The 26,273-nt window shown below is 37.2% G+C and overlaps 1 protein-coding gene across 11 annotated transcripts in view; it reads left to right on the forward strand.

Moving 5' to 3' along the window:
- The window catches only part of nfixa (nuclear factor I/Xa), a 233,359-nt gene that overhangs the window by 29,701 nt on the left and 177,385 nt on the right, over nucleotides 1-26,273 (forward strand). For all 11 annotated transcript variants that reach the window (XM_061983789.1, XM_061983787.1, XM_061983785.1 and 8 more), the window contains exon 2: nucleotides 4,288-4,371. In XM_061983789.1, the coding sequence (XP_061839773.1) occupies nucleotides 4,288-4,371 (84 nt within the window). The remainder of the gene's footprint in view (nucleotides 1-4,287; nucleotides 4,372-26,273) is intronic.

A 26,273-nucleotide genomic window follows, 5' to 3' on the forward strand; every position in this document is an offset into this window, starting at 1 on the left:
GTTTTCGCCACAACTCAGAGCTGCACGGTTTGCCAACGTCTGGCTCTTATTATGGGGTTTGTGTCTGTGCGTCTGTGTAAGTGGCACGCACGTGTACGCTCATGTGTGGAACGGAGTGCAGGTGATTTTTTTTTTTTGGTCAGATTGTACGCATTGAAACATATGAAACAGTGTTTTTTTTTCCTCCCTGCTCGTCTTCCTGCTGAATAAATGTGTCACGGGGTACAGCAGCGCTTGTTTACTTTTTTATCCGTTAAAGTTGTGAAATGAAACAGGATTTGGTAGAGCGGCGGTGGCGGCTGTGGGATTTGGGCTCCCTTCGGCTAAACAGAGAGGGATATCTTGATCCAATGAACGGCAGAACTGTGAGAAGAGCCCATTTCACAGCTCCGGGCTCTGCCAGAACCCTGCCTTGCTAGAATTACAATACGAATGAAGCTCGCTGGGTGCACGCGTACACAGCTGTGCTTATACACATACTGTGGCTTCTTTGCTTATAGCAGGGGTTCTTAACCTTTTTTGACTTTGGGGCCCAACTTTTCCACTACACAGGGGCCCGGATCCCACTCAAATATTAACATTGAATTGGTAGACGTACTCTTGATTTTAATCGTATTCCATTATTATATCTCACCTGCTTACAATTTACAACCTTGTCAAAATAGATAGGAAAACATGTGTTAATCACAAATGTGATTTATTTTACACATAAACCTTAGGCTTAGTTCAGGCTGATTAGAACAATAAATACTGTATTTTCCAGACTATAAGTCGCACCCACTAACTAATATTATCTTGATTTTGTATGTACTTTATGTCATATTTTATTAATTATGGTACTTTTTCATCACTTAGAATATTGTTTGTCTTTGGTACACTAATGTGTATATTGTAGGCCATTGGTTCTTTTTTATTTTTGCAAAAAATATGTATATATATTTATATTGCTGTTTTTTATCTTTGGTATGAACATTATTATGTAAACTCCAAGTAATTTTTGTTTTGTTTTTTTGTTGTTGCTATTTTTGTATTAAAAAAATTTATTATTATGGGCCTGCTGCTTAGCCCATATTATTATTGCTCATACTTCAACTTTTATTAATATTATTATTCTTATAGTTCCGCACTTTTCTCTTACCGCCACTACGAGACGAACCGGCCAACGAACCCCCACATATGTTACACCGTCGGAAATGTCTCGTTCGCGCCGATGGTGGAAATCTAAATTGGGAACATTTCGTGTTACCATGGCAATGCTATTCACGAACAAATCAAAAATGGGCCAGTTGATTAGGTACGATGCTTTGGTCTTATACGAGACAAACCAACCAACAAACCCCCACATATGTTATACCGTCGTAAAAGTCTACTTTCCGCCTTGATCATGTTGTACTGCATTGTAATCTTTTGTTTTGTGTTTTTGTGATGTTTTTTGCCTGAACCCCAGGAAGAATAGTCTCCACTGCGGTGTAGACTAATGGGGATCCTTAATAAAATCAACTAAACTAAACTAAAGTTTCAAGAGAAAAAAAAATGATTCCATACGTTAGCCGGACTATAATCCAGAGATATATACCTTGTGAAATGAGTTATTTACACGGAAATATTTTGTAAATGTTTATTTACATACCTTAATTGGTTTCCAAACGGTGTCTGTAACATGACTGGTCAAACAAACAACAACAGTCATCGCCATAGACCCACCAATCAGCTAAACACACTTAATAACTCCACGGTGACATTTTGGTGTATTTACAGAGTAATTTGTGAAACTGAAACAATACAAACAGAATGCCATTCTTGTAGGTACAATGCTAACAAAGACACGCGTAAACGTACGCATATTTGCTGATGAGAAAATGCTAGCTTCTTTACATTAAGATATGCGTGAAAACACTCATAAAGCTATGACAGATGGGACGGTTTACTAAGTGAGAATTGTTTCAGTTATTTTGGAAAACTTACAAACATTGCTTGGAGTGATGAATGAAGAATCCATACGAGTAGAAACGCTATGGACAGCTAAAAGATGGAACGGCCCTTGTACTTTCAGTTGAAAGCTCAGTCTTTTATTTTATTCTTTATTTTATTTTATTTTTTATATTATTTTATTTTTTATTTATTTATTTATTTTTTGTTCTGTCCAGCTTCTCAGGCAAATCATATAGTTAATGTAGATGCCCATATCGGCTGTTCAGAAAGCACAGTCTAAGCAAAAGGGCAATGCAGCACCTGCAGAGAACGAACTTGTCCAAAAGATGGCGACCTAACACAAACAATAACACACCTGTATGGTGTCTTTGCTTGTTTAGTTTTTTTAAAACTATTTGCATTACGGCCGTCAGTGAAAAACATCCTTAAATTCGCCGCATCGATTTATTATTCGCAGGGTTCAAAGTAGCGGCTTATTGTTTGAAATTTACGGTACTAACCAAATATGCTGCACAAGAAGGGGCTTGTGGATAATTGATTAAAAATATGTTTACATACAATTATGTAGTGCCAAAATAAATAAACTAAATATGTTTCTTAACTAAACTGTCAATTAAATTAAAGTGCAAAAGGAAAATACAGTTTCACCACTTTAGTCATAATTATTGCCCTTAAGAAACTTCTCTATGACATTAGTGCCAGACTTCTTTTGTGTGTTTGATATTGTCATTACTGCCACAAGTGGTGGAAAAGCGTATTACAACTGAGTACAACTGAATTTTCAGTCTCCCCACTGACAAGCTATGGTCTTACACAGTGTTGCACCGCTTTCTAAGTCAACAATAAACACCTCCGTTACGGCAAAATACTGCATTTCTTTGTATCTTCTTAGTGTTATTAAGTATCATCATCACTGGAGGATGAGGCTAAACATGTTACACATCAAGAGCAAGCAGGAGCAGGCGTGCTAATAGCAAAGCTTGTTTTTGTTAATGTTTACAAATTGAAAGAATAAGTCCTTAGACACGCGACAAATTTGTGGAAACAAAATATTTGGTATTGTTTAGTTATTGTGTACTATTGACTTTGTTTTGGACAAACAATTTAAGGTAAAAACAGATAATAAATACTAGTTTATATTGTGTTGATATTGGTAAACTGCCAACAGCACTAACCATAAATATATTTCAACAATTTCAATTTAAAAATGTGGTATCAGTCAATCTCACTAATGGATGATCGTATCGGCATCGGACATTATATTATTACACAATTCCCACTGCATTTTATTATGTTTTTTTGGTGTGTTTTTTTTACAATTTTGCATGTCAGGGTGACAAGCGGTGAGGTATCTATTTCGGAAAATATGCTAGTAAAATGTTTGCTGCATAATCAGATAATATTAAAGTTTCCACGACTTCTCTTTCAACATTGACAGAACAGATATGTTTAGTAGGAAAAATGAGGTACTTTATTGACACACGTTATTTCCAGGCTTTTACAGGCCACATTAACACAATGTGATGGACCAGATCTGGCCCCCTGGGCCTTGAGTTTGAAACCTGTGATTTAAACGCTCCAAAAGATGGTGGCTCCTGCAACAACAGCATCAATATGACATCCAAATCGCTTATGGCAGTGATTCTCAAACACTGGTACGTGGGCTCCATCTAGTGGTACGCCAAAGAATCACTTAACTTAATATTTCAACACCGTGTTACTGTTCAAACTGTGTGTAATGTTACAGTGGCCAATCCTATTAAATAAAACCTTTTTCTTGTTTTTAATAATTACTTAGACCTACTGTGCTACTGTATGTTAATGTTGTTCATTATTGTGGTGAAGCTTGAGAAGAATTTTTCCAACAAATTACCCTACTTTAATATTTTCTACAAATGATCATGCCTTATTGTTTTTGTTGCAATTTCTTCTTAAAAAGAGGTGAATTTCAATAAACAAAATTGCGTATTTGCATTAGGTATTTAACATTGATGAATTATTTTTTTGTAAAAATATATCAAATCTTTCTTGATATTCTGAACTCCTGTTTCCATGCTAGTGTTGCGCAGAATAATGCTGTCTGATGAGTTCACAGCTGCCTTTGTTTTCTTTTTCTTTTGACGACAAACAAGCAGACACCGATTCAACAGCGCCCCTGCTGGTCAGAGCCGTGTCACGCATTCCTTTTTGTCTAAATTGCTATAAGGCCGGATTGATCAAAAATGATCAATTGATTAATCGTTATTCATAATGAAAATATAAAATAACATATTTATTCAGAAATTGTGTAAGTTTTATTGTGTAACCATGTCACAACATCAAATTAAATGTCCTTATATGTTCTTTTTCCTCCAGGCTACAGACACTTACCTGGTGAACGACGATCCTTCCAGAGGCCCAGGGGTGCCTGAATGTTTCCTTGTGTCTGATACATACAGGGTATTTATAAACACACACACACACGCAGAGACACACACATGCTCACACGCACGCACGCACACACACGAACGACAAGTGATTCATTTTGTGGTCAAACAAACATGCCCAGTTCATTAAAATGAGCTATTCTTCCTTGTCTCGCTGCGGTTAAAAATGAGGACGAATGGGTGTTGCTGGTTTTTATTTATTTTTTATTTTTACAACAACCAGTTGGCACATACAATGCCACCCTGAATGCATTAAAATATATAATACATGAATGTTTCACAAATAAATACTTGATAAGGTTTTTAGTTAAGCATGTCCGCAATTTTCCTTATTTATGACAAAAATATATGTAATGAGTTGAATTATTGTGCATGCACAGTGATGGTAAATAGTTGAGTTGGAGCAAAGCAGTGCTTAACTTTATGTACAATTTCCTACTAAATTCCGGTGGGAACATGTTGCATACCTCCAGTATCTTTCTCCAATGACATTTCATCCTGGAGGCCATAAAATGATTCATAACATGAAGCCTTCACATGCAGCCATGCAGAATTGCCTTAGAAACATATTTGCTACACATTGTTCCCTACATTACATTTTATGCTCTTTACAATTTTATGAGTGTTGCTTGAAAAAATACCGTTTTATCCTTTTGACCCTCTGATGCATAGGGGTCTATTTAAAAAGCTGTTTTCTCCGAATGCAACAGTTTTCATGTCAAACTAAGGATTAATTTAATTGTTCAAAATTTTCAGCATTGATTTCGTGATTTGAGGAAATTTCGAATAATCTTGTGTCCACTAAATTGGACATCATGCGTCGCTGGCTATATTTTAATTATTATGTATAGTATTCCTGCTACTTTGTTGTAAAATACTCAATCTGCAGTCATTTAGCTGCAAGTCCATTCATTTATTTTGATAGCATATAAATGTATTTGTAATTAGAATGAAGCAAAATTTTGTAGATATTAATCCAATCATGTTTCAAAAAGGTTTCATCGTTGCGACACATATAACAGTAGTAGAAATATAATAAAATGTGAGCACATTTTTGGATATTACCCAAATTGTATGGGTAAAATCCAAAAATGTGCTCATATTTTATTATATTTCCAAAATGTTGTGGATATTAATCCAATCATGTTTCAAAAAGGTTCCATTGTTGCGACACATTTAACAGTAGTGGGAATATAATAAAATATGAGCACATTTTTGGATATTACCCATACAATTTGGGTAATATCCAAAAATGTGCTCATATTTTATTATATTTGCAAAATGTTGTGGATATTAATCCAATTGAATGGGTAATATAAAAAAAAAATTGCTCATATTTTATTATATTTGCACTACTGTTAAATGTGTCACAACAATGAAACCTTTTTGAAACATGGTTGGATTAATATCCACAAAATGTTGTTAAAATATGAGCACATTTTTGGATATTACCCAAATTGTATGGGTAATATCCAAAAATGTGCTCATATTTTATTATATTTCCAAAATTTTGTGGATATTAATCCAATCATGTTTCAAAAAGGTTTCATTGTTGCGACACATTTAACAGTAGTGGAAATATAGTAAAATATGAGCACATTTTTGGATATTACCCAAATTGTATGGGTAATATCCAAAAATGTGCTCATATTTTATTATATTTCCAAAATTTTGTGGAAATTAATCCAATCATGTTTCAAAAAGGTTTCATTGTTGCGACACATTTAACAGCAGTGGAAATATAATAAAATATCAGCACATTTTTGGATATTACCCAAATTGTATGGGTAATATCCAAAAATGTGCTGATATTTTATCATATTTCCAAAATGTTGTGGATATTAGTCCAATCATGTTTCAAAAAGGTTTCATTGTTGCGACACATTTAACAGTAGTGGAAATATAATAAAATGTGAGCACATTTTTGGATATTACCCAAATTGCATGGGTAATATCCAAAAATGTGCTCATATTGTATTATATTTCCAAAATTTTGTGCATATTAATCCAATCATGTTTCAAAAAGGTTTCATTGTTGCGACACATTTAACAGTAGTGGAAATATAATAAAATGTGAGCACATTTTTGGATATTACCCAAATTGCATGGGTAATATCCAAAAATGTGCTCATATTTTATTATATTTCCTAAATTTTGTGGATATTAATCCAATCATGTTTCAAAAAGGTTTCATTGTTGCGACACATTTAACAGTAGTGGAAATATAATAAAATATGAGCACATTTTTGGATATTACCCAAATTGTATGGGTAATATCCAAAAATGTGCTGATATTTTATCATATTTCCAAAATGTTGTGGATATTAGTCCAATCATGTTTCAAAAAGGTTTCATTGTTGCGACACATTTAACAGTAGTGGAAATATAATAAAATGTGAGCACATTTTTGGATATTACCCAAATTGCATGGGTAATATCCAAAAATGTACTGATATTTTATCATATTTCCAAAATGTTGTGGATATTAATCCAATCATGTTTCAAAAAGGTTTCATTGTTGCGACACATTTAACAGTAGTGGAAATATAATAAAATGTGAGCACATTTTTGGATATTACCCAAATTGCATGGGTAATATCCAAAAATGTGCTCATATTGTATTATATTTCCAAAATTTTGTGCATATTAATCCAATCATGTTTCAAAAAGGTTTCATTGTTGCGACACATTTAACAGTAGTGGAAATATAATAAAATGTGAGCACATTTTTGGATATTACCCAAATTGCATGGGTAATATCCAAAAATGTGCTCATATTTTATTATATTTCCTAAATTTTGTGGATATTAATCCAATCATGTTTCAAAAAGGTTTCATTGTTGCGACACATTTAACAGTAGTGGAAATATAATAAAATATGAGCACATTTTTGGATATTACCCATACAATTTGGGTAATATCCAAAAATGTGCTCATATTTTATTATATTTGCAAAATGTTATGGATATTAATCCAATTGAATGGGTAATATAAAAAAAATTGCTCATATTTTATTATATTTGCACTACTGTTAAATGTGTCACAACAATGAAACCTTTTTGAAACATGGTTGGATTAATATCCACAAAATGTTGTTAAAATATGAGCACATTTTTGGATATTACCCAAATTGTATGGGTAATATCCAAAAATGTGCTCATATTTTATTATATTTCCAAAATTTTGTGGATATTAATCCAATCATGTTTCAAAAAGGTTTCATTGTTGCGACACATTTAACAGTAGTGGAAATATAATAAAATATGAGCACATTTTTGGATATTACCCAAATTGTATGGGTAATATCCAAAAATGTGCTCATATTTTATTATATTTCCAAAATTTTGTGGAAATTAATCCAATCATGTTTCAAAAAGGTTTCATTGTTGCGACACATTTAACAGCAGTGGAAATATAATAAAATATCAGCACATTTTTGGATACTACCCAAATTGTATGGGTAATATCCAAAAATGTGCTCATATTTTATCATATTTCCAAAATGTTGTGGATATTAATCCAATCATGTTTCAAAAAGGTTTCATTGTTGCGACACATTTAACAGTAGTGGAAATATAATAAAATGTGAGCACATTTTTGGATATTACCCAAATTGCATGGGTAATATCCAAAAATGTGCTCATATTGTATTATATTTCCAAAATTTTGTGGATATTAATCCAATCATGTTTCAAAAAGGTTTCTTTGTTGCGACACATTTAACAGTAGTGGAAATATAATAAAATGTGAGCACATTTTTGGATATCACCCAAATTGTATGGTTAATATCCAAAAATGTGCTCATATTTTATTATATTTCCAAAATTTTGTGCATATTAATCCAATCATGTTTCAAAAAGGTTTCATTTTTGCGACACATTTAACAGTAGTGGAAATCTAATAAAATGTGAGCACATTTTTGGATATTACCCAAATTGCATGGGTAATATCCAAAAATGTGCTCATATTTTATTATATTTCCAAAATTTTGTGGATATTAATCCAATCATGTTTCAAAAAGGTTTCATTGTTGCGACACATTTAACAGTAGTGGAAATATAATAAAATATGAGCACATTTTTGGATATTACCCAAATTGTATGGGTAATATCCCAAAATTTGCTCATATTTTATTATACTTCTACTGCTGTTAAATTTGTCGCAACAATGAAACCTTTTTGAAACATGATTGGGTTAATATCCACAAAATTTTGTTCACAAAATCTTATTTTAATAATTTTTCTTTCAAACTTATTTAATCAATTAAACCTCCAACGCAGGGGTGTGATTTAGGGCCACATTGCAGTTATGGCTGCCCTCAGAGGGCCGCTTGTAACAGTAAATAATATATGAATATACATGTATAAGGATTTGCCTCAGGATATTGTTACTCAATTGCCTATGTATTTGGTTGTAATGGTTTTTTACTTACACGGTAACAAAACATCTGTACATTTTGCAGTAAAAAGTGGCAGCACAGTCGCCAGAATTTTACCACAAACTGTACGGTAAATGAAACAATGGCACCACTGTTTTTTGTGGCAACTAATCTGACAGTTTTTTTTGTATTCTACAATCCATGGTTGTTGTTTCTACTGTGTGTTTCAGTAAATGGAAAAAACGGTAATGTTTTTCATCGTAAAATTCTGGCAAATAAGCTGCCAGTTTTCTACCACTTAGTTACCGAAATGTTATCGTAAAATTGACAGTGTTTTTTTATAGTATTTTACTGTAAATTGAAAAATGCTACCACTGTTTTTTACAGTAAAATAGCGAACTAAGCTGACAGGTTTTTTTTATAGTACAATATACGGTTGTTGTTTTTACAGTGTATTACTGTAAATGGGAAAAACGAAAACTCAGTATTTTATCGTAAAATTCTGGCGACTAAGCTACCAGTTTTTTGCTGTAAAACCGGCAGCTCAGTGACCAGAAGTTTCCCGTAAAAAGGTGTTTTTTTTGCCGCATGTTACTGTAAATGGTAAAAAAATTGTACTACTGTTTTTACAGTCAAATGCCGAATGAGTTGCCAGTTTGTTTGTTTTTAATCTTGGGTTGTTGTTTTTACAGTCTATTATTGTTAATGGAAAAACAGTACCACAGTTTTTTTTATAGTAGAATTCTAGCGACTATGCTGCCAGTTTTTTTGTTTTTTTGCACTAAGGCACAATTTTATCGTAATTTTGACAATGGTTTTTACATCATATTTCTGTACATAGAAAAACGGTACCACCATTTTACGGTAAAAGTCTGGCAACTGAATTGCCAGTTTTTTTTTTACCACAATATCTATTGTAATTTTTACTGCGTACAACTTGATGGATAACTTGCTTGAAAATAATAAGTAAAGCAGTTATTAAAGTATTTATATTTATTTTAACCAAAACATTTTTTTAAACGCATGGCCCTGCGATGAGGTGGCGACTTGTCCAGGGTGTACTTGCTTACCGCCCGAATGTAGCTGGAGCTCAAAAGGGACATGTGGTAGAAAATGGATGGATGGATGATAATATAATATTGTTGCATTATTACATCATTTTAAAGTTTAAAAGATATGCAGCTGCATGCAGTACATTTATTTTTTTCGGTAACACTTTAGAATGGGGAACATATTCTTAGTAACAAAGACTGAATTTAGAGTTATTTGGACACTAGGGGAACATATAAGGGTTAGGGTTAGGGTTACTAATAAGCAATAATTCTGAGGTTATTGAGAGAAGACTCTTAGTTAATGGCTTATTTGGTTGCATAATAAGGCCATGCAGAATAAGGCATTAATAAGTACTTAATAATGACTAATTAAGAGCGAAAATATGTTACTAATTTGCATGCTAATAAGCAACTACCGTAGTATAAGTCGCACCAGAGTATAAGTCGCACCTGCCGAAAATGCATAATAAAGAAGGAAAAAAACATATATAAGTCGCACTGGAGTATAAGTCACATTTTTTGGGGAAATTTATTTGATAAAACCCAACACCAAGAATAGACATTTGAAAGGCAATTTAAAATAAATCAAGAATAGTGAACAACAGGCTGAATAAGTGTACGTTATATGAGGCATAAATAACCAACTGAGAACGTGCCTGGTATATTAACGTAACATATTATGGTAAGAGTCATTCAAATAACTATAACATATAGAACATGCTATACGTTTACCAAACAATCTGTCACTCCTAATCGCTAAATCCCATGAAATCTTATACGTCTAGTCTCTTACGTGAATGAGCTAAATAATATTATTTGATATTTTAAGGTAATGTGTTAATAATTTCACACATAAGTCGCTCCTGAGTATAAGTCGCACCCCCGGCCAAACTATGAAAAAAACTGTGACTTATAGTCCAAAAAATACGGTAATTAATGGTGAATATGTTCCCCATACTAAAGTGTTACCATTTATTCTTCCAAAATGGAGATATATAGAAAGAAAAGATAAACTACTTTATTGACACATATTACTTGCAGCCTTTAGCAGGCCGTATGAAATTACGTGGCATGTTTGACACCTGTGCTCTAACGCATGTTGTCCACCCCAATGGACATTTTACCAACTCCTTAATAAAATGTATGTTGTTTTTAATTTTTTTCCAGGAAGTTAAATTTATGCCAACAGAATAATAACAAAACACATCAAATAAAACCTAAAGACAAAAGGGTTAAAGGGGAACATTATCACAATTTCAGAAGGGTTAAAACCATTAAAAATCAGTTCCCAGTGGCTTATTTTATTATTCGAAGTTTTTTTTTAAATTTTACCCATCATGCAATATCCCTAAAAAAAAGCTTCAAAGTGCCTGATTTTAACCATCGTTATATACACCCGTCCATTTTCCTGTGACGTCACATAGTGATGCCAACACAAACAAACATGGCGCATAGAACAGCAAGCTATAGCGACAGTAACTCGGATTCAGACTCGGATTTCAGCGGCTTAAGCGATTCAACAGATTAGGCATGTATTGAAACGGATGGTTGTAGTGTGGAGGCAGGTAGCGAAAACAAAATTGAAGAAGAAACTGAAGCTATTGAGCCATATCGGTTTGAACCGTATGCTAGCGAAACCGACGAAAACGACACGACAGCCAGCGACACGGTAGAAAGCGAGGACGAATTCGGCGATCGCCTTCTAACCAACGATTGGTATGTGTTTGTTTGGCATTAAAGGAAACTAACAACTATGAACTAGGTTTACAGCATATGAAATACATTTGGCAACAACATGCACTTTGAGAGTGCAGACAGCCCAATTTTCATCAATTAATATATTCTGTAGACATACCCTCATCCGCGCTCTTTTCCTGAAAGCTGATCCGTCCAGTTTTGGAGTTGATGTCAGCAGGCCAGGGAAGCTAGGGTCGATATTCTTCTCTTGATCATCTTCGGTGGCATAAGGGACGGTGTGAGCCAAGACATCCAGGGGGTTTAGCTCGCTCGTCTGCGGGAACAAACTGCCGCCATTGCTTGCCGTGCTACCGAGGGCCTTTGTCCCTGAATAGCTCACACACTCCGGCAGATTCAATGGAGGTCTGGCGGCAGATTTCTTTGACTTTATCGTTGGAAATGCATCTGCTTTGAGTGTCGCAGGATATCCACACATTCTTGCCATCTCTGTCGTAGCATAGCTTTCGTCGGTAAAGTGTGCGGAACAAACGTCCAATTTCTTGCCACTTTCGCATCTTTGGGCCACTGGTGCAACTTGAATCCGTCCCTGTTCGTGTTGTTACACCCTCCGACAACACACCGACGAGGCATGATGTCTCCAAGGTACGGAAAACAGTCGAAAAAACGGAAAATAACAGAGCTGATTTGACTCGGTGTTTGTAATGTGTTTGAGAAAATGGCGGATTGCTTCCCGATGTGACGTCACGTTGTGACGTCATCGCTCCGAGAGCGAATAATAGAAAGGCGTTTAATTCGCCAAAATTCACCCATTTAGAGTTCGGAAATCGGTTAAAAAAATATATGGTCTTTTTTCTGCAACATCAAGGTATATATTGACGCTTACATAGGTCTGGTGATAATGTTCCCCTTTAAACTTATTGCTCATAACACAGCTATTTTTTTTCTGGTTTGTTGTTCATTGCTTATTCTGCTGCAAAACCTCCTTGATGGTACAGTTTGACTTTACAGTTGCTTTTAGCTCCATAGATGAAGATCTATACGTTTCCTTCCCGTCTGAATGTAAACACAGCAGAAATTGGCAAATCTAAAGCAGGCCAAGAGAGCGCATGAGCTGCCATCGCACACAGTAAACACCTAAAAAGCAGCAGGCCCAACACATTTCTCCACACACACACACACACACACACACACACACACACACACACACACACACACACACACTGAGATTGCAAACAGATCTGTGGCGTCACCGGCCTTGACACTGTGCAGGAAGTGCTTGTTAGCCACAGCGAGCAGACTGACTGCATATGCCTGTACTGTACCGTACCGTACATGGCGAGCGTGCCCACATAAGCATCTCTTTGAGGCCACATTTGCTTTTTGAAAGAGAGCCACAACCACCTGTCTTGCACATTTAGCGCACTAATCCCGGTTTCAGCGTTGGCTTTTAATGTACGGCGTGACCGCAGTCGATGGTAAACAGAAAAAGACGCGGCCAGCGGCGCATGTCGACGGGAGACCACAACACACTGAAGTGTTGTCACACCATGTGGTTTTCCTTGTGTGGCAAACACGGTCGCACAAACCGCCAAAACCCTTTTGCAATCAAGAGGGAGAGATTATGGTAAGGTAGGGGGGGAAAAAAACTGAGTTTGTGATGTAAACCTGAGCTTTGGCGTTGTGTAACTCCTTCTGCGGTCGCTATAGTTTGTTTACTTGGCCTGCCGGAGCGCATGTGTTGAATACTGAGTCGGACGTCTAGGCCCGGATCCAGCAGGCAAGGAGGGCCGCTGTAGTCAGATGGAGAACACGGGCAGCGTTCGTGATGAGGAGAGGAAAAATACTGGAGAACCATGCAGGGTCAGGGTGTGCGATACGGCGCATTTTGATATCGGTTCAACGGCCCCGAATATTGGGCAAAGGTCCTCAATAGGCGGTCCACGTCTGCACACAGGCTTCATGCGGACCGAGGCTTTAATTTTGATGGACACAGGAGTGCTGTATTTTTTCGGACTGTAAGTCGCCCTTAAAATCAATCAATCAATCAATGTTTACTTATATAGCCCTAAATCACAAGTGTCTCAAAGGGCTGCACAAGCCACAACGACATCCTCGGTACATAGCCCACATAAGGGCAAGGAAAAACTCACCCCAGTGGGACGTCGATGTGAATGACTATGAGAAACCTTGGAGAGGACCGCATATGTGGCTAACCCCACCACCCCCTCTAGGGGAGACCAAATGCAATGGATGTCGAGTGGGTCTGACATAATATTGTGAGAGTCCAGTCCATAGTGGATCCAACATAATAGTAAGAGTCTAATGAAAATGAAAATCCTTTCATTTTCTCACAAATCAATTGTGCCTTTTAACCCAGTGCACCTAATGCACGTATTATTTTCAGTTGTGCTTACCGACCTCGAAGCAATTTAATGCGATACATGGTGTAATAATAAGTGTGACCAGTCACACAAAAGAGAAACGTGCGAAATGCAGGTTGACGCCCCCCTGTTCAATTAATGACGCTAGCAAGAACAGGTAAGCAAGCAACAGCAAAACTTTGATGTTTCATTGAGAATATAGAATATTACACAAAAAGCTGTTAAAATGTTTTAGTATGACTTTGGTAAGCTACGAAGCCGCACCACTTGATAGAACTCGGAGCATTACGACGACCATAGTCAGGCGTACTGTGCTTCAACATACGGGTATTGTTATGGTGTGTGTAAAAGGACCCCAAAATGGCATTTATTACGAGACATATTATCTGGTGTTTTGTTTCGCAATATTATGCAAAACCAACTTTTCTTACCATTGTTACCTGCTGATGTATATTTGGGATCTGCATAAGTCCTGAAAATGTGCGCACGTCCGCCATTGTAGTCCACGCCTTAGTCAATAAAGCTCCTTCTTTTTCTCTATCCTCTTGTTGTGGGGCCGGTAAAATTATTATTTTTGTTTAAGAATATTCACACTTTCACATTTGGATGAATCGTGATTAATCACTTGAAAAAAGAGCCCAATATTTGGAAACAAAAGCAATTTTTTTGACAGAATGTCACGCAGGAAACCTTTCTAAATGTTTTACTTGAATACAGGTATGTACATGATAAATGCAAAAAAGGTAACTTGTTATATTTGACAGCCCTAAAACATATACAGTCGTCCCTCGTTTAGGGCTGTTAATTGGTTTCAGACATGACCACAATGAATTAATTATCGCAAGGTAGAAATCATTAATTATACATTAAATATTTTCATAGCGAGAGCATAAAAAACAGTTTACATCCTTCAAAAAGTTTTTCAACATTATTAGAGCCCTTTAGACATTAAATAAACCCCTTTAGTCACCTTTACACTCTTTTAATCCAATATAGTAATGTTGTATGTGGCTGAGCCAATCAGTGTTCATGATACTGATTGGTTCGGCCTCCTATAGTGACCAATACTACTGTAGCAGTGGTATTTCTAGTTAATTTAACCATTTTTATGTTGGAAAACGCTTAATTTAGGACCAAAACATTTTTAAATATGCTTTAAAAATCCACAATGTGGCGAGGTATATTTTTTCCAATACAATGGTAATTATTTCTTGAAAAACTTAATAAAATTTACAATTCATAAAGTTAGTTTTTGGACTATATAAAATAATTCTGCACATTTTGCTTTGTTTCTATAAGATTTCTAGACTTTGTTTTTGTATATATTAGGATGCTCTTTATTTCTAAAAGCAACATAAAATGTAAAAAAAAACAACAAATGTTATTTTTTGTATTTGTTTTAATGCCATTATTTATTCATTTTCATGTATTTCTTAATTATTGCTGACAATATACTGTATGGACCAGGATTGGCCAAACATTTGGCCTCCAAGGGCATGTGCCAATGGCCCGCTGACCAAAGACATCGATTTTAAGTAGGAGTGTCCCGGTACAACTATTTCACTTCCAATACGTTACCAGTATTGGAGGCTTGAAAATTGGCCAAAACAAATATTGATCTAGTACAAAATTAGTAGGAATCATACATATACATACACTTGTATTATTTTGTAGTGTGGAATATTATAAAAGGCTTGGTCAAGTGAAATTAGTCAAACATAGAACAACGGCTGGTATTAAAAACACTAACCTATTTGTCATTAACCGTTTGAAATTGACTTGTGCTGTCTTTTAAGTTGATGTGGAGTGGTCATTGTTTTTTGGCGACACAATAATTCACTAAGTCAAGATCATGACGCAGTAAGTTGAATGATGTGCACACGTTTGTTACTGGATACTGTATAATGTGTTCCTACTCCCTTTGAGACTTTGTATGTGTAAGTAATATGCAACTATAATTATTTGATACTTTGACAAATGTGCTGTTTTAGACTGTGATATTGTTCAATAACTATTACGTATGTCTAGCTTGTGTGCTTAGGTGTTGTGTAGCTGCAAGCCCCTTTAAAACCTCCTGTTTTTTCCCCTTTATTATTTATATGATATATGATGGATTGCAGTACTATTTATGTATAGCATTTTATAGGCATATCCGTTGTTATTGAGTGTCTTTTCTGTGTATGTTGTTGTTGTTGTCATTGTCTTGTGTGATGGACCCCAGGAAGATTAGTGGCTCCTGTGTAGCAACTAATGGTGATCCATTTTAAACAAATAAACAGATATCGCCTACCATGTTTACCTTTGGTAAATGGACAGAAATAAGAGAAAAGACCAGCATTGTGTGCATATTGTAGGACATTTTGGCTCCCTGGACCTCTTTCAGATATGTGTGAAAATGGAAAAATATATTTTTTGTTTTATTATATTTTCTGTAGGAGAACAAACATGACACACACCTTCTTAATATTTAGAAATCCCACTGTTTATATTACATATGCTTCACTGATGAGTATTTGACTAGCACGGTTCTGTCCTACTAATTTCAGCGATCCTTGAACTCATCGTAGTTTGTTTTACATGTACAACTTTCTCCGATGCTGTCACAGAAAGACGTGTTTTATGCCACTCCTTTTTTGTCTTATTTTGTCCACCAAATGTTTTATGCTGTGCGTGAATACACAAAAGTGAGCTTTGTTGATTTCATTGATTTGCTGGAGGGCTTATCAGGCATATTTGGTCAATCCATGACTGTAAGCTAATCGATGCTAACATGCTATTTAGGCTAGCAGCATGTACATATTACATCATTATGCCTTGTTGGTAGGTATATTTGAGCTCATTTAATTTCCTTCACTTATGTCCTCTGTGTATTTTTAATCTTTATTTACATGTCTCATGACACATTATCTGTATGTAATATTGGCTACATATCTGATAGTTGTATGTGTGCCATGTTGTTCCAGACCACAGCAAATGTTACCCAGCTTGCAAAGATTGTAATAAATCCATTAGAAGAAGACAGCCTGACGTTTCCTTAAACTTGGACACACACATCTATACCTTTGGCCATTCTAAGGAGTTATCTCACCCTCTGAGAAGCCTCCATTTTACTAATGATTTCCAATATTAAAATACAACATTGCTGTTAACGAAGATTTGCGTCAGCCTTTGATAGTAGGCTAATATAGCTAATATAGACACTTACATCATGTGTTGCCTTCATTACAACACTTATATAAGACTTTTAAAGTCATTTTGATAGTAGGCTAATATAAAAAGTTAAAAGTTAAAGTGTCAATGATTGTCACACACACACTAGGTGTGGTGAGATTATCCTCTGCATTTGACCCATCACCCTCACCCTCTGGGAGGTGAGGGGAGCAGTGAGCAGCAGCGGTGGCCGCGCCCGGGAATCATTTTTGATGATTTAACCCCCAATTCCAACCCTTGATGCTGAGTGCCAAGCAGGGAGGTAATGGGTCCCATTTTTATAGTCTTTGGTATGACTCGGCTGGGGTTTGAAATCACCACCTACCGATAGCTAAAATAGACACTTACATCATGTGTTGCCTTCAATATAACACTTATATAAGACTTTTAAAGTCATTTTGATAGTAGGCTAATAAAGACACTTACATCATGTGTTGCCTTCATTACAACACTTATATAAGACTTTTAAAGTCATTTTGATAGTAGGCTAATATAAAAAGTTAAAAGTTAAAGTGCCAATGATTGTCACACACACACTAGGTGTGGTGAGATTATCCTCTGCATTTGACCCATCACCCTCACCCTCTGGGAGGTGAGGGGAGCAGTGAGCAGCAGCGGTGGCCGCGCCCGGGAATCATTTTTGATGATTTAACCCCCAATTCCAACCCTTGATGCTGAGTGCCAAGCAGGGAGGTAATGGGTCCCATTTTTATAGTCTTTGGTATGACTCGGCTGGGGTTTGAAATCACCACCTACCGATAGCTAAAATAGACACTTACATCATGTGTTGCCTTCAATATAACACTTATATAAGACTTTTAAAGTCATTTTGATAGTAGGCTAATAAAGACACTTACATCATGTGTTGCCTTCATTACAACACTTATATAAGACTTTTAAAGTCATTTTGATAGTAGGCTAATATAGCTAGTATAGACACTTACATCATGTGTTGCCTTCAATATAACACTTATATAAGACTTTTAAAGTCATTTTGATAGTAGGCTAATAAAGACACTTACATCATGTGTTGCCTTCATTACAACACTTATATAAGACTTTTAAAGTCATTTTGATAGTAGGCTGATATAGACACTTACATCATGTGTTGCCTTCATTAATAACACTTATATAAGACTTTTAAAGTCATTTTGATAGTAGGCTAATATAGCTAATATAGACACTTACATCATGTGTTGCCTTCATTAATAACACTTATATAAGGATTTTAATTTTTTGCGGCTCCAGACATATTTTTTTTTAATTTTTTGGTCCAATATGGCTTTTTCAACATTTTGGGTTGTCGACCCCTGTCCTATATCAATAATGAATCTGGCCAATTATAAGTGTGAAAACACAAATGTAAATAATAAAGGTAGCAGACAGAATGACTCAGTGGGCCAATTTTGGCCCACGGGCCCCACTTTGGGCCCCACTGAAACTCTCTCCATGACAAAATACTTGGAACTGGAATTCTAACGCCTGTTTTGCATTATCATATTTCGAACCTTGGCTCCAGTACATTTTCCTGGACCGGACCTGTGTAACTTTTTAACTTGAATACCCCTGATGTGGACTGAAAAGGGAGAACAAAGTTCCAAAAGAAAAAGGCAGAAGGAGAGAGAGAGAGAGAGAGGAAGGGAAAGTATAGGGGCTGCACAAAAGGTTGTGGGTTTGGACCTGAGCCTTGGCGGGGTGTGGTTTGGACCGAGGAGCGGCTAATGGAAAGAAATAGACTCAATATCCTTCACCTTTTTGCCTCCTTTTTTCCACTCTTTATTTCCACTGTTGCTTGCCCGTGTATCTTTTAGCACAAGCTGTGTGTGTGTGTGTGCGCGTGTGTGTGTGTGTGTGTGTGTGTGTGTGTGTGTGTGTGTGTGTGTGCAAGGATCCCACATAGGCTGAGGTCTCGTAAAGCTTCATACCCCCCGCCTCCCACTTAAAGAAAACTTGGCATTGGAGCACCGGGGGTGACTTCAGCCTCCAAGACCGCACCCTATATAGCACGCACACACTGGCGCGGCGTGCACACTACACAACGCCCGTGCACACACGCACAAGGCAGGGGCTTATGTGTAATTGCAGGCACTGCGCCTGCATATATGAGTTTGATTAGGCCAAGGAGGAGGGGAGCGGGCGAGGATAAAGCCCGGCCTGATTAGAACCAGAGAGTATCACTTGCATACAATGAGAGTCGCACTGAAATGTAGACCCCTCGCTCCAAGTCCAGGTATCCACTGTCTGCTTAGACTTGCATGGCGTGCAGGAATAGGAGCGAGACAAAGTCAAAAAGTGGCGTGGGAGGGGGGAATAAATTACAAGCATCCAAAGAGCAAATGTGCTTTTTTTTCTCCTTTTTTTTTTTTAACTGTAGAATTGTTGGTTTCTTCAAAGCATGCCAGGAGGTCCGTGGAAATAGTTGCTATCTTTTTTTTGCTCTTTAAAAAAAAAATTATATTCTAAATATGATGCAGCGGGGCGTTTATGAGCTGCAGACCAAGATAGCGTGGCTCCTCATTCGCCCCGGAAACCACGTTGTAAAGTTAATTCACTGCGAGTTTCAGCCGACGTTGGAAACCACCGTTTGCTGCTACTGTGTCAACAAACACGGGTAAAAAGTATCTTTTGTCCGAACAACCCCAGCGGACATTTTTCCGACTTTTTTTTCCATGTCGTTTTGTCTAAAGCTGTGTATTATTTTTTTTTTTTTACAGTGTTCCCTGGGAGGCACAGCAGCTTGAGAAAAAGAAAGCAAAACATGGTTCTTGAACCTGCTAAGATAGCTTAAGTTATGATTAAAGTGTACTGATCAATGTGCCACCAATCAGTATCGGCCAATTTTCGGGTACTAAAAATAAGTACCGTGGTACCCCGAATTAAATAAGGTACTATACTGGCATTGAAAAATACTAGAGAAGTCCGATAATGGCTTGTTTGCCGATATCCGATATTCCGATATTGTCCATCTCTTAATTACCGATTCCGATATCAACCGATACCGATATATACAGTCGTGGAATTAACACATTATTATGCCTAATGTTGTTGTGATGCCCCGCTGGATGCATTAAACAATGTAACAAGGTTTTCCAAAATAAATCAACTCAAGTTATAGAAAAAAAATGCCAACATGGCACTGCCATATTTATTATTGAAGTCACAAAGTGCATTATTTTTTTTAACATGCCTCAAAACAGCAGCTTGGAATTTGGGACATGCTCTCCCAGAGAGAGCATGAGGAGGTTGAGGTGGGCGGGGTTGAAGGGGCGGGGTTTAGGGAGTAGCGGGGGTGCATATTGTAGCGTCCCGGAATAGTTAGTTCTGCAAGGGGTTCTGAGTATTTTTTATGTTGTGTTTATGTTGTGTTACGGTGCGGATGTTATCCTGAAATGTGTTTGTCATTCTTGTTTGGTGTGGGTTCACAGTGTGACGCATATTTGTAACAGTGTTAAACTTGTTTATACGGCCACCCTCAGTGTGACCTGTATGGCTGTTGACCAAGTATGATTTGCATTCACTTGTGTGTGTGAAAAGCCGTAGATATTATGTGACGAGGCCGGCACGCAAAGGCAGTGCCTTTAAGGTTTATTGGCGCTCTGTACTTCTCCCTACGTCCGTGTACACAGGGGGGTTTTAAGAAGTCATAAATTTTACTTTTTGAAACCGATACCGATAATTTTGAAACCGATACCGATCATTTCCGATATTACATTTTAAAGCATTTATCGGCCGATAATATCGGCAGTCCGATATTATCGGACATCTCTAAAAAATACCAGTACTTTTTTTTTCTCATCAACATGAAGTGGTGACATTCCTGGTATATGGAGCCACGGCGAATGTTAGTCAACACACGTACACACAGCACTTGCAAGCAGAAACAATGTGAGGACAAAAGAGGGAGAATGGATGTATTCTTGTTGTGATCCATTGCCGGGATCATGATTTATTTTTGTTATTGTTTAAGTTCTGTTTCAGCACCTCTGTTTTGTGTCTCCTTGGTTGCTATAGTTATTCATTGTGTTCACCTGCCTCTGATTAGTGTTCGGGACGGTCACCTGTTCCCGGGCACTAATCAGAGAGCTATTTATTCCATCCTGTCGCCTCACTCGGTCCGGTGCTTTTAATTGCTTACAAGTTACGTCATCTACCCTTGGCATCCCTGAGCTAAGCTTTGCCTTATGTTTTTTCTTGTCGGCTATTCCGTTAGCTCCCCGCGCTATAGGCACGCTTGTTTTGTTTGTTTGTTCCTGCCTGATTTTGAAGAATAAATCACTGTCTTACCTGCACCTTTGCCTCCGGGGTTCCTGATGCAATCTTGGAAGAACTATCAGTGCATCACCATGCGACCACGACGTTACAATTTTGTCTTAAAAACCAACAAAGTAAGTGGAGCTGTAAACACTGAAGCGCTGCTCTGCAAGCAGGGTTCAGTAGTGTTTTAGCTACTGTTAAATCACTAATCTTCCACTCCATTGTGACAGATAAACTATGTTTTTTAAAAGTATCCTTACTGCAGGACGAGGGATAGATGAACATGCTTCACTACACACTGTCGGAGGATACAATAGCTAGCCGCTAACAGCAAGCTAGCGCTCCTGCATGTAAACAATCGATTATAACGATACCAAGTAAAAGAACCGTATCGAGTTGATACTACAATGATTACATAAATATTTTTACTATCACAAATTATTTTTTTATTTTTTATTTAATTGTTTATAAATTAGGGAAATATGTCCCCGGACTAATGTTGTCCCGATACCAATATTTTGGTACCGGTACCAAAATATATAGGTACTTTTCTAAATAAAGGCGACCACAAAAAATTGCATCATTGGCTTTATTTTAACAAAAAATCTTAGGGTACATTAAACATATGTTTCTTATTGCAAGTTTGTCCTTAAACAAAATGGTGAACATACTAGACAACTTGTCTTTTAGTAGTAAGTAAACAAACAAAGGCTCCTAATTTAGTCTGCTGACATATGCAGTAACATATTGTGTACTTTTCCATTCTATTATTTTGTCAACATTATTAAGGACAAGTGGTAGAAAATGAATGATTAATCTACTTGTTCATTTACTGTTAAATATCTGCTTACTTTCTCTTTTAACATGTTCTATCTACACTTCTGTTAAAATGTAATAATCACTTATTCTTCTGTTGTTGGATACTTTACATTAGTTGTGGATGATACCACCGGTATGTTTCAGAGGCGGTATAGTACCGAATATAATTCATTAGTATCGCCGTACTATACTAATACCGGTATACCGCACAACCCTACCCTGGACACCGGAGAACTTTGATAATGACCAACGTATGACCCTGTAACTACTTGGTATCGGATTGATATCCAAATTTGTGGTATCACCTAAAACTAATGTAAAGTATCCAACCAACAGAAGAATAAGTGATTATGACATTTTAACAGATGTGTAGATATGACTTGTAAATCAGAAAGTAAGCAGATATTAACAGTAAATGAACAAGTAGATTTTCTACCGCTTGTCCCTCATAATTTTGACAAAATAATAGAATGGAAAATGACACAATATGTTACTGCATATGTCAGCAGACTAAATTAGGAGCCTTTGGTTGCTTACTTAATAATAAACGACAGGTTGTCTAGTATGATTACTATCCTATATGGCATTTTTTTTCTTTGATTGCAATAAGAAACATATGTTTAATGTAATATAAACAATTTGTATTAATAAAGCCAATAATAACCTTTCTTTTGTGGTGCTCTTTATTTTGAAAAGCATCAAAAAGAATTGAAATACATTTTGGTGAAATTAATCATAAAACGTTATTGGCAAGAATTTCCCTGTGATTAATGATGATTAATTATAATTTTGAAAGTGTGATGAATCTGATTTTAGAAATATTGATAGGTTGATTGGCAACACTAAATTGGCCCTAGTGTGTGGATGTGAGTGTGAATGTTGTCTGTCTATCTGTGTTGGCACTGCGATGAGGTGGTGACTTGTCCAGAGTTTACCCCGCCTTCCGCCCGATTGTAGCTGAGATAGGCTTCAGCGCCCCCCGCAACCCCAAAAGGGAATAAGCGGTAAAAAATGAATGGATGGATGTTTGACAGCACTACTTTGAAGGCACAATTAATTGATTTTTAGTTTCCATTGTGAGAGAGTGAAAAGCAAAAAATTATGAAAATATAAAAAATTAAAACAAAAAAATCAGTTTTCTGGGGCTAAAGCCGAGTGGTTAGAGTGTCCGCCCTGAGATAGGTAGGTTGTGAGTTCAAACCCCGGCCGAGTCATACCAAAGACTATAAAAATGGGACCCATTACCTCCCTGCTTAGCACTCAGCATCAAGGGTTGGAATTGGGGGTTAAATCAACAAAAATGATTCCCGGGCGCGGCACCGCTGCTGCTCACTGCTCCCCTCACCTCCCAGGGAGTGATCAAGGGTGATGGGTCAAATGCAGAGAATAATTTCGCCACACGTAGTGTGTGTGTGTGACAATCATTGGTACTTTAACTTTAACTTAAAGAGCATTCTGTAATGCAGAGACAGTGGTGGACATTTTGACACTGGACACTCCTGCCCTGGAACAGGTTCTGTGTAAAAGGCCAAGATGGGAAAATGCTGGATCCTCCCTCTAAACATGAACACCTAGTCTCCTTTACACTCCTTTTACCCAATATAGTAGCATGGAGTGTGTTCTACTCGCTGCCCGCTGGAGGATCCAGCTAGCGTCATTACTCTGGCCGTGGTGGATGCGTCCAGCAAGGCCACGACGTGGAAACACTTTGTCAGCTCCTGTGTAGTTTCTCTCTGTCGGAACTGGGCTTGAATGCGCTGAAGCCGCTGGCATAGGTTGTTCTGCCAAAAGTTGTTGGGCTTGATCTTCTCGGCTAAGAGTGCTTCAACAGAGGCCGTGTTGTTAGTCCCACCGCTAATGTGGAGATGTGTTATTGATGAGGCAGGAGGCAAAGAGGAAGTTTCATCAACAATTTTACACTCAACTTAAAGGGGTCATGTTGTGATTTTTTTTTTCTACATTTAAAACACTTCCTTGTGGTCTACATCAGTGATTTTCAACTAGTGTGCCGTGGGAAATTATGCAACTTCACCTAATTGGTCCAAAAAATATTTTTTTTTGCAAATCAATAATTATAATCTGCAAATACTGTGCCGTTCCTTAGTGTCCGTGCTGTGTAGAACTCGGCTGTAGATCTGTGATCCCAATATGCAGACCACAGTGTGCAGGTAAAAAGGTATGTAACGCTTTAGCCAAAAATGAACAAAGGAAAAGGCAATGAAGCATAGGGATGGCTATGTAAAACTGAACTGGCTCCAAAGTAAACAGAAACAGAATGCTGGACTACAGCAAAAACTTGCAGCATGTGGAGCAGAGACGGCGTACACAAAGTACATCCGTACATGACATGACAATCAACAATGTCCCCACAATGAAGAATAGCAACAACTTAAATAGCCTTGCTTGCTAACACAAAGCAGGTGCGGGGAATAGCGCTCAAAGGAAGACATGAAACTGCTACAGGAAAACACCAAAATAACAGCACAAGACAAGAACTAAAGCACTACACACAGGAAAACACCAACAAACTCAAATAAGGCATGAGGAGGACCTGGTGGAGTTTCATTTTTTAACATTTTCTGCTGGTGGTGTGTTTCTGGATTTTTAAATGAAAAAAATGTGCCTTGCCTCAAAAAAGGTTGAAAAACACTGGTTTACATAACATGTAATGGTGGTCAAAATGTTAGAGAGATTATGTTTTACAGACCATCTTCAACTTCTACGTGCCTCCACTCTGACAGCGTCTTCTCCCCGTCAGCCATGTTGTAGTTTTTAGCGGTTTCATAGAGCAGTCTATTTCAACCTTTTTTGAGCCAAGGCACATTTTTTGCATTAAAAAATCCGGAGGCACACCACCAGCAGAAATCATTAAAAAAACGAAACTCAGTTGACAGTAAAAAGTCGTTGTCGCTATTGTTGGATATGACTTTAAACTATAACCATGGCTTTTTCTAATTTTTTGGTATTTTCCTGTAGCAGTTTCATGTTTTCTTTTGAGCGATATTTCCCGCATCTACTTTGTTTTAGCAATCAAGAATATTTCAGTTTGTTTTTATCCTTCTTTGTGGGGACATTGTTGATTGTCATCTAATGTTCGGATGTACTTTGTGAACGCCGTCTTTGCTCCACAGTAAGTCTTTGCTGTCGTCCAGCATTCTGTTTTTGTTTACTTTGTAGCCAGTTTCGTTTTAGTTTCGTTCTGCATAGCCTTCCCTAAGCTTCAATGCCTTTTCTTAGGGGCACTCACCTTTTGTTTATTTTTGGTTTAAGCATTAGACACCTTTTTACCTGCATGCTGCCTCCCGCTGTTTTCAAAATCTACAAAGCAATTAGCTTCCGGCTGCCACCTACTGATATGGAAGAGTATTACACGGTTACTCTGCCAAGCTCTAGACAGCACCGACACTCAACAACAACACATCATTTGCAGACTATAATTACTGGTTTGCAAAAAATATTTTTAACCCAAATAGGTGAAATTAGATAATCTCCCACGACACACCAGACTGTATCTCACGACACACTGGTGTGCCGCGGCACAGTGGTTAAAAAACACTGCCATAGAGAGTCTACTGATAGATACAAGTTAGAACTGTACACTACTTTGTAGGGGCGGTATAGCTTGCTTGGTAGAGTGGCCGTGCCAGCAACTTGAGGGTTCCAGGTTCGATCCCCGCTTCCGCCATCCTAGTCACTGCCGTTGTGTCCTTGGGCAAGACACTTTACCCACTTGCTCCCAGTGCCACCCACACTGGTTTAAATGTAACTTAGATATTGGGTTTCACTATGTAAAAGCGCTCTGAGTCACTAGAGAAAAGCGCTATATAAAATATAATTCACTTCACAATTCACGTCACTTGTATTAGAAATAGCAACATGCTTGTGCATGTATGAGCCAGTCTGCCCCGCAACAGGAGGATAGAGAACAAGTAGAAGCTTATTGACTACAACGTCGTAATTACAATGGCGGACTTGTGCAAAGTACTTCGGGTACATTTCTACCATTTAAGGAGATATATTTGGGCCAATTCCAAACGGCTCGTTTGGAAGAAGTGTAAAGGAAGGCAAGATTGTTTCATAAATATCTTCCCCATGCCTCCGTGGTTTCATTTAACATTTTTGG

The sequence above is a fragment of the Nerophis lumbriciformis genome, linkage group LG25, assembly GCF_033978685.3.
Source record: "Nerophis lumbriciformis linkage group LG25, RoL_Nlum_v2.1, whole genome shotgun sequence".
NCBI classification, from domain to species: Eukaryota; Metazoa; Chordata; class Actinopteri; order Syngnathiformes; family Syngnathidae; genus Nerophis; species Nerophis lumbriciformis.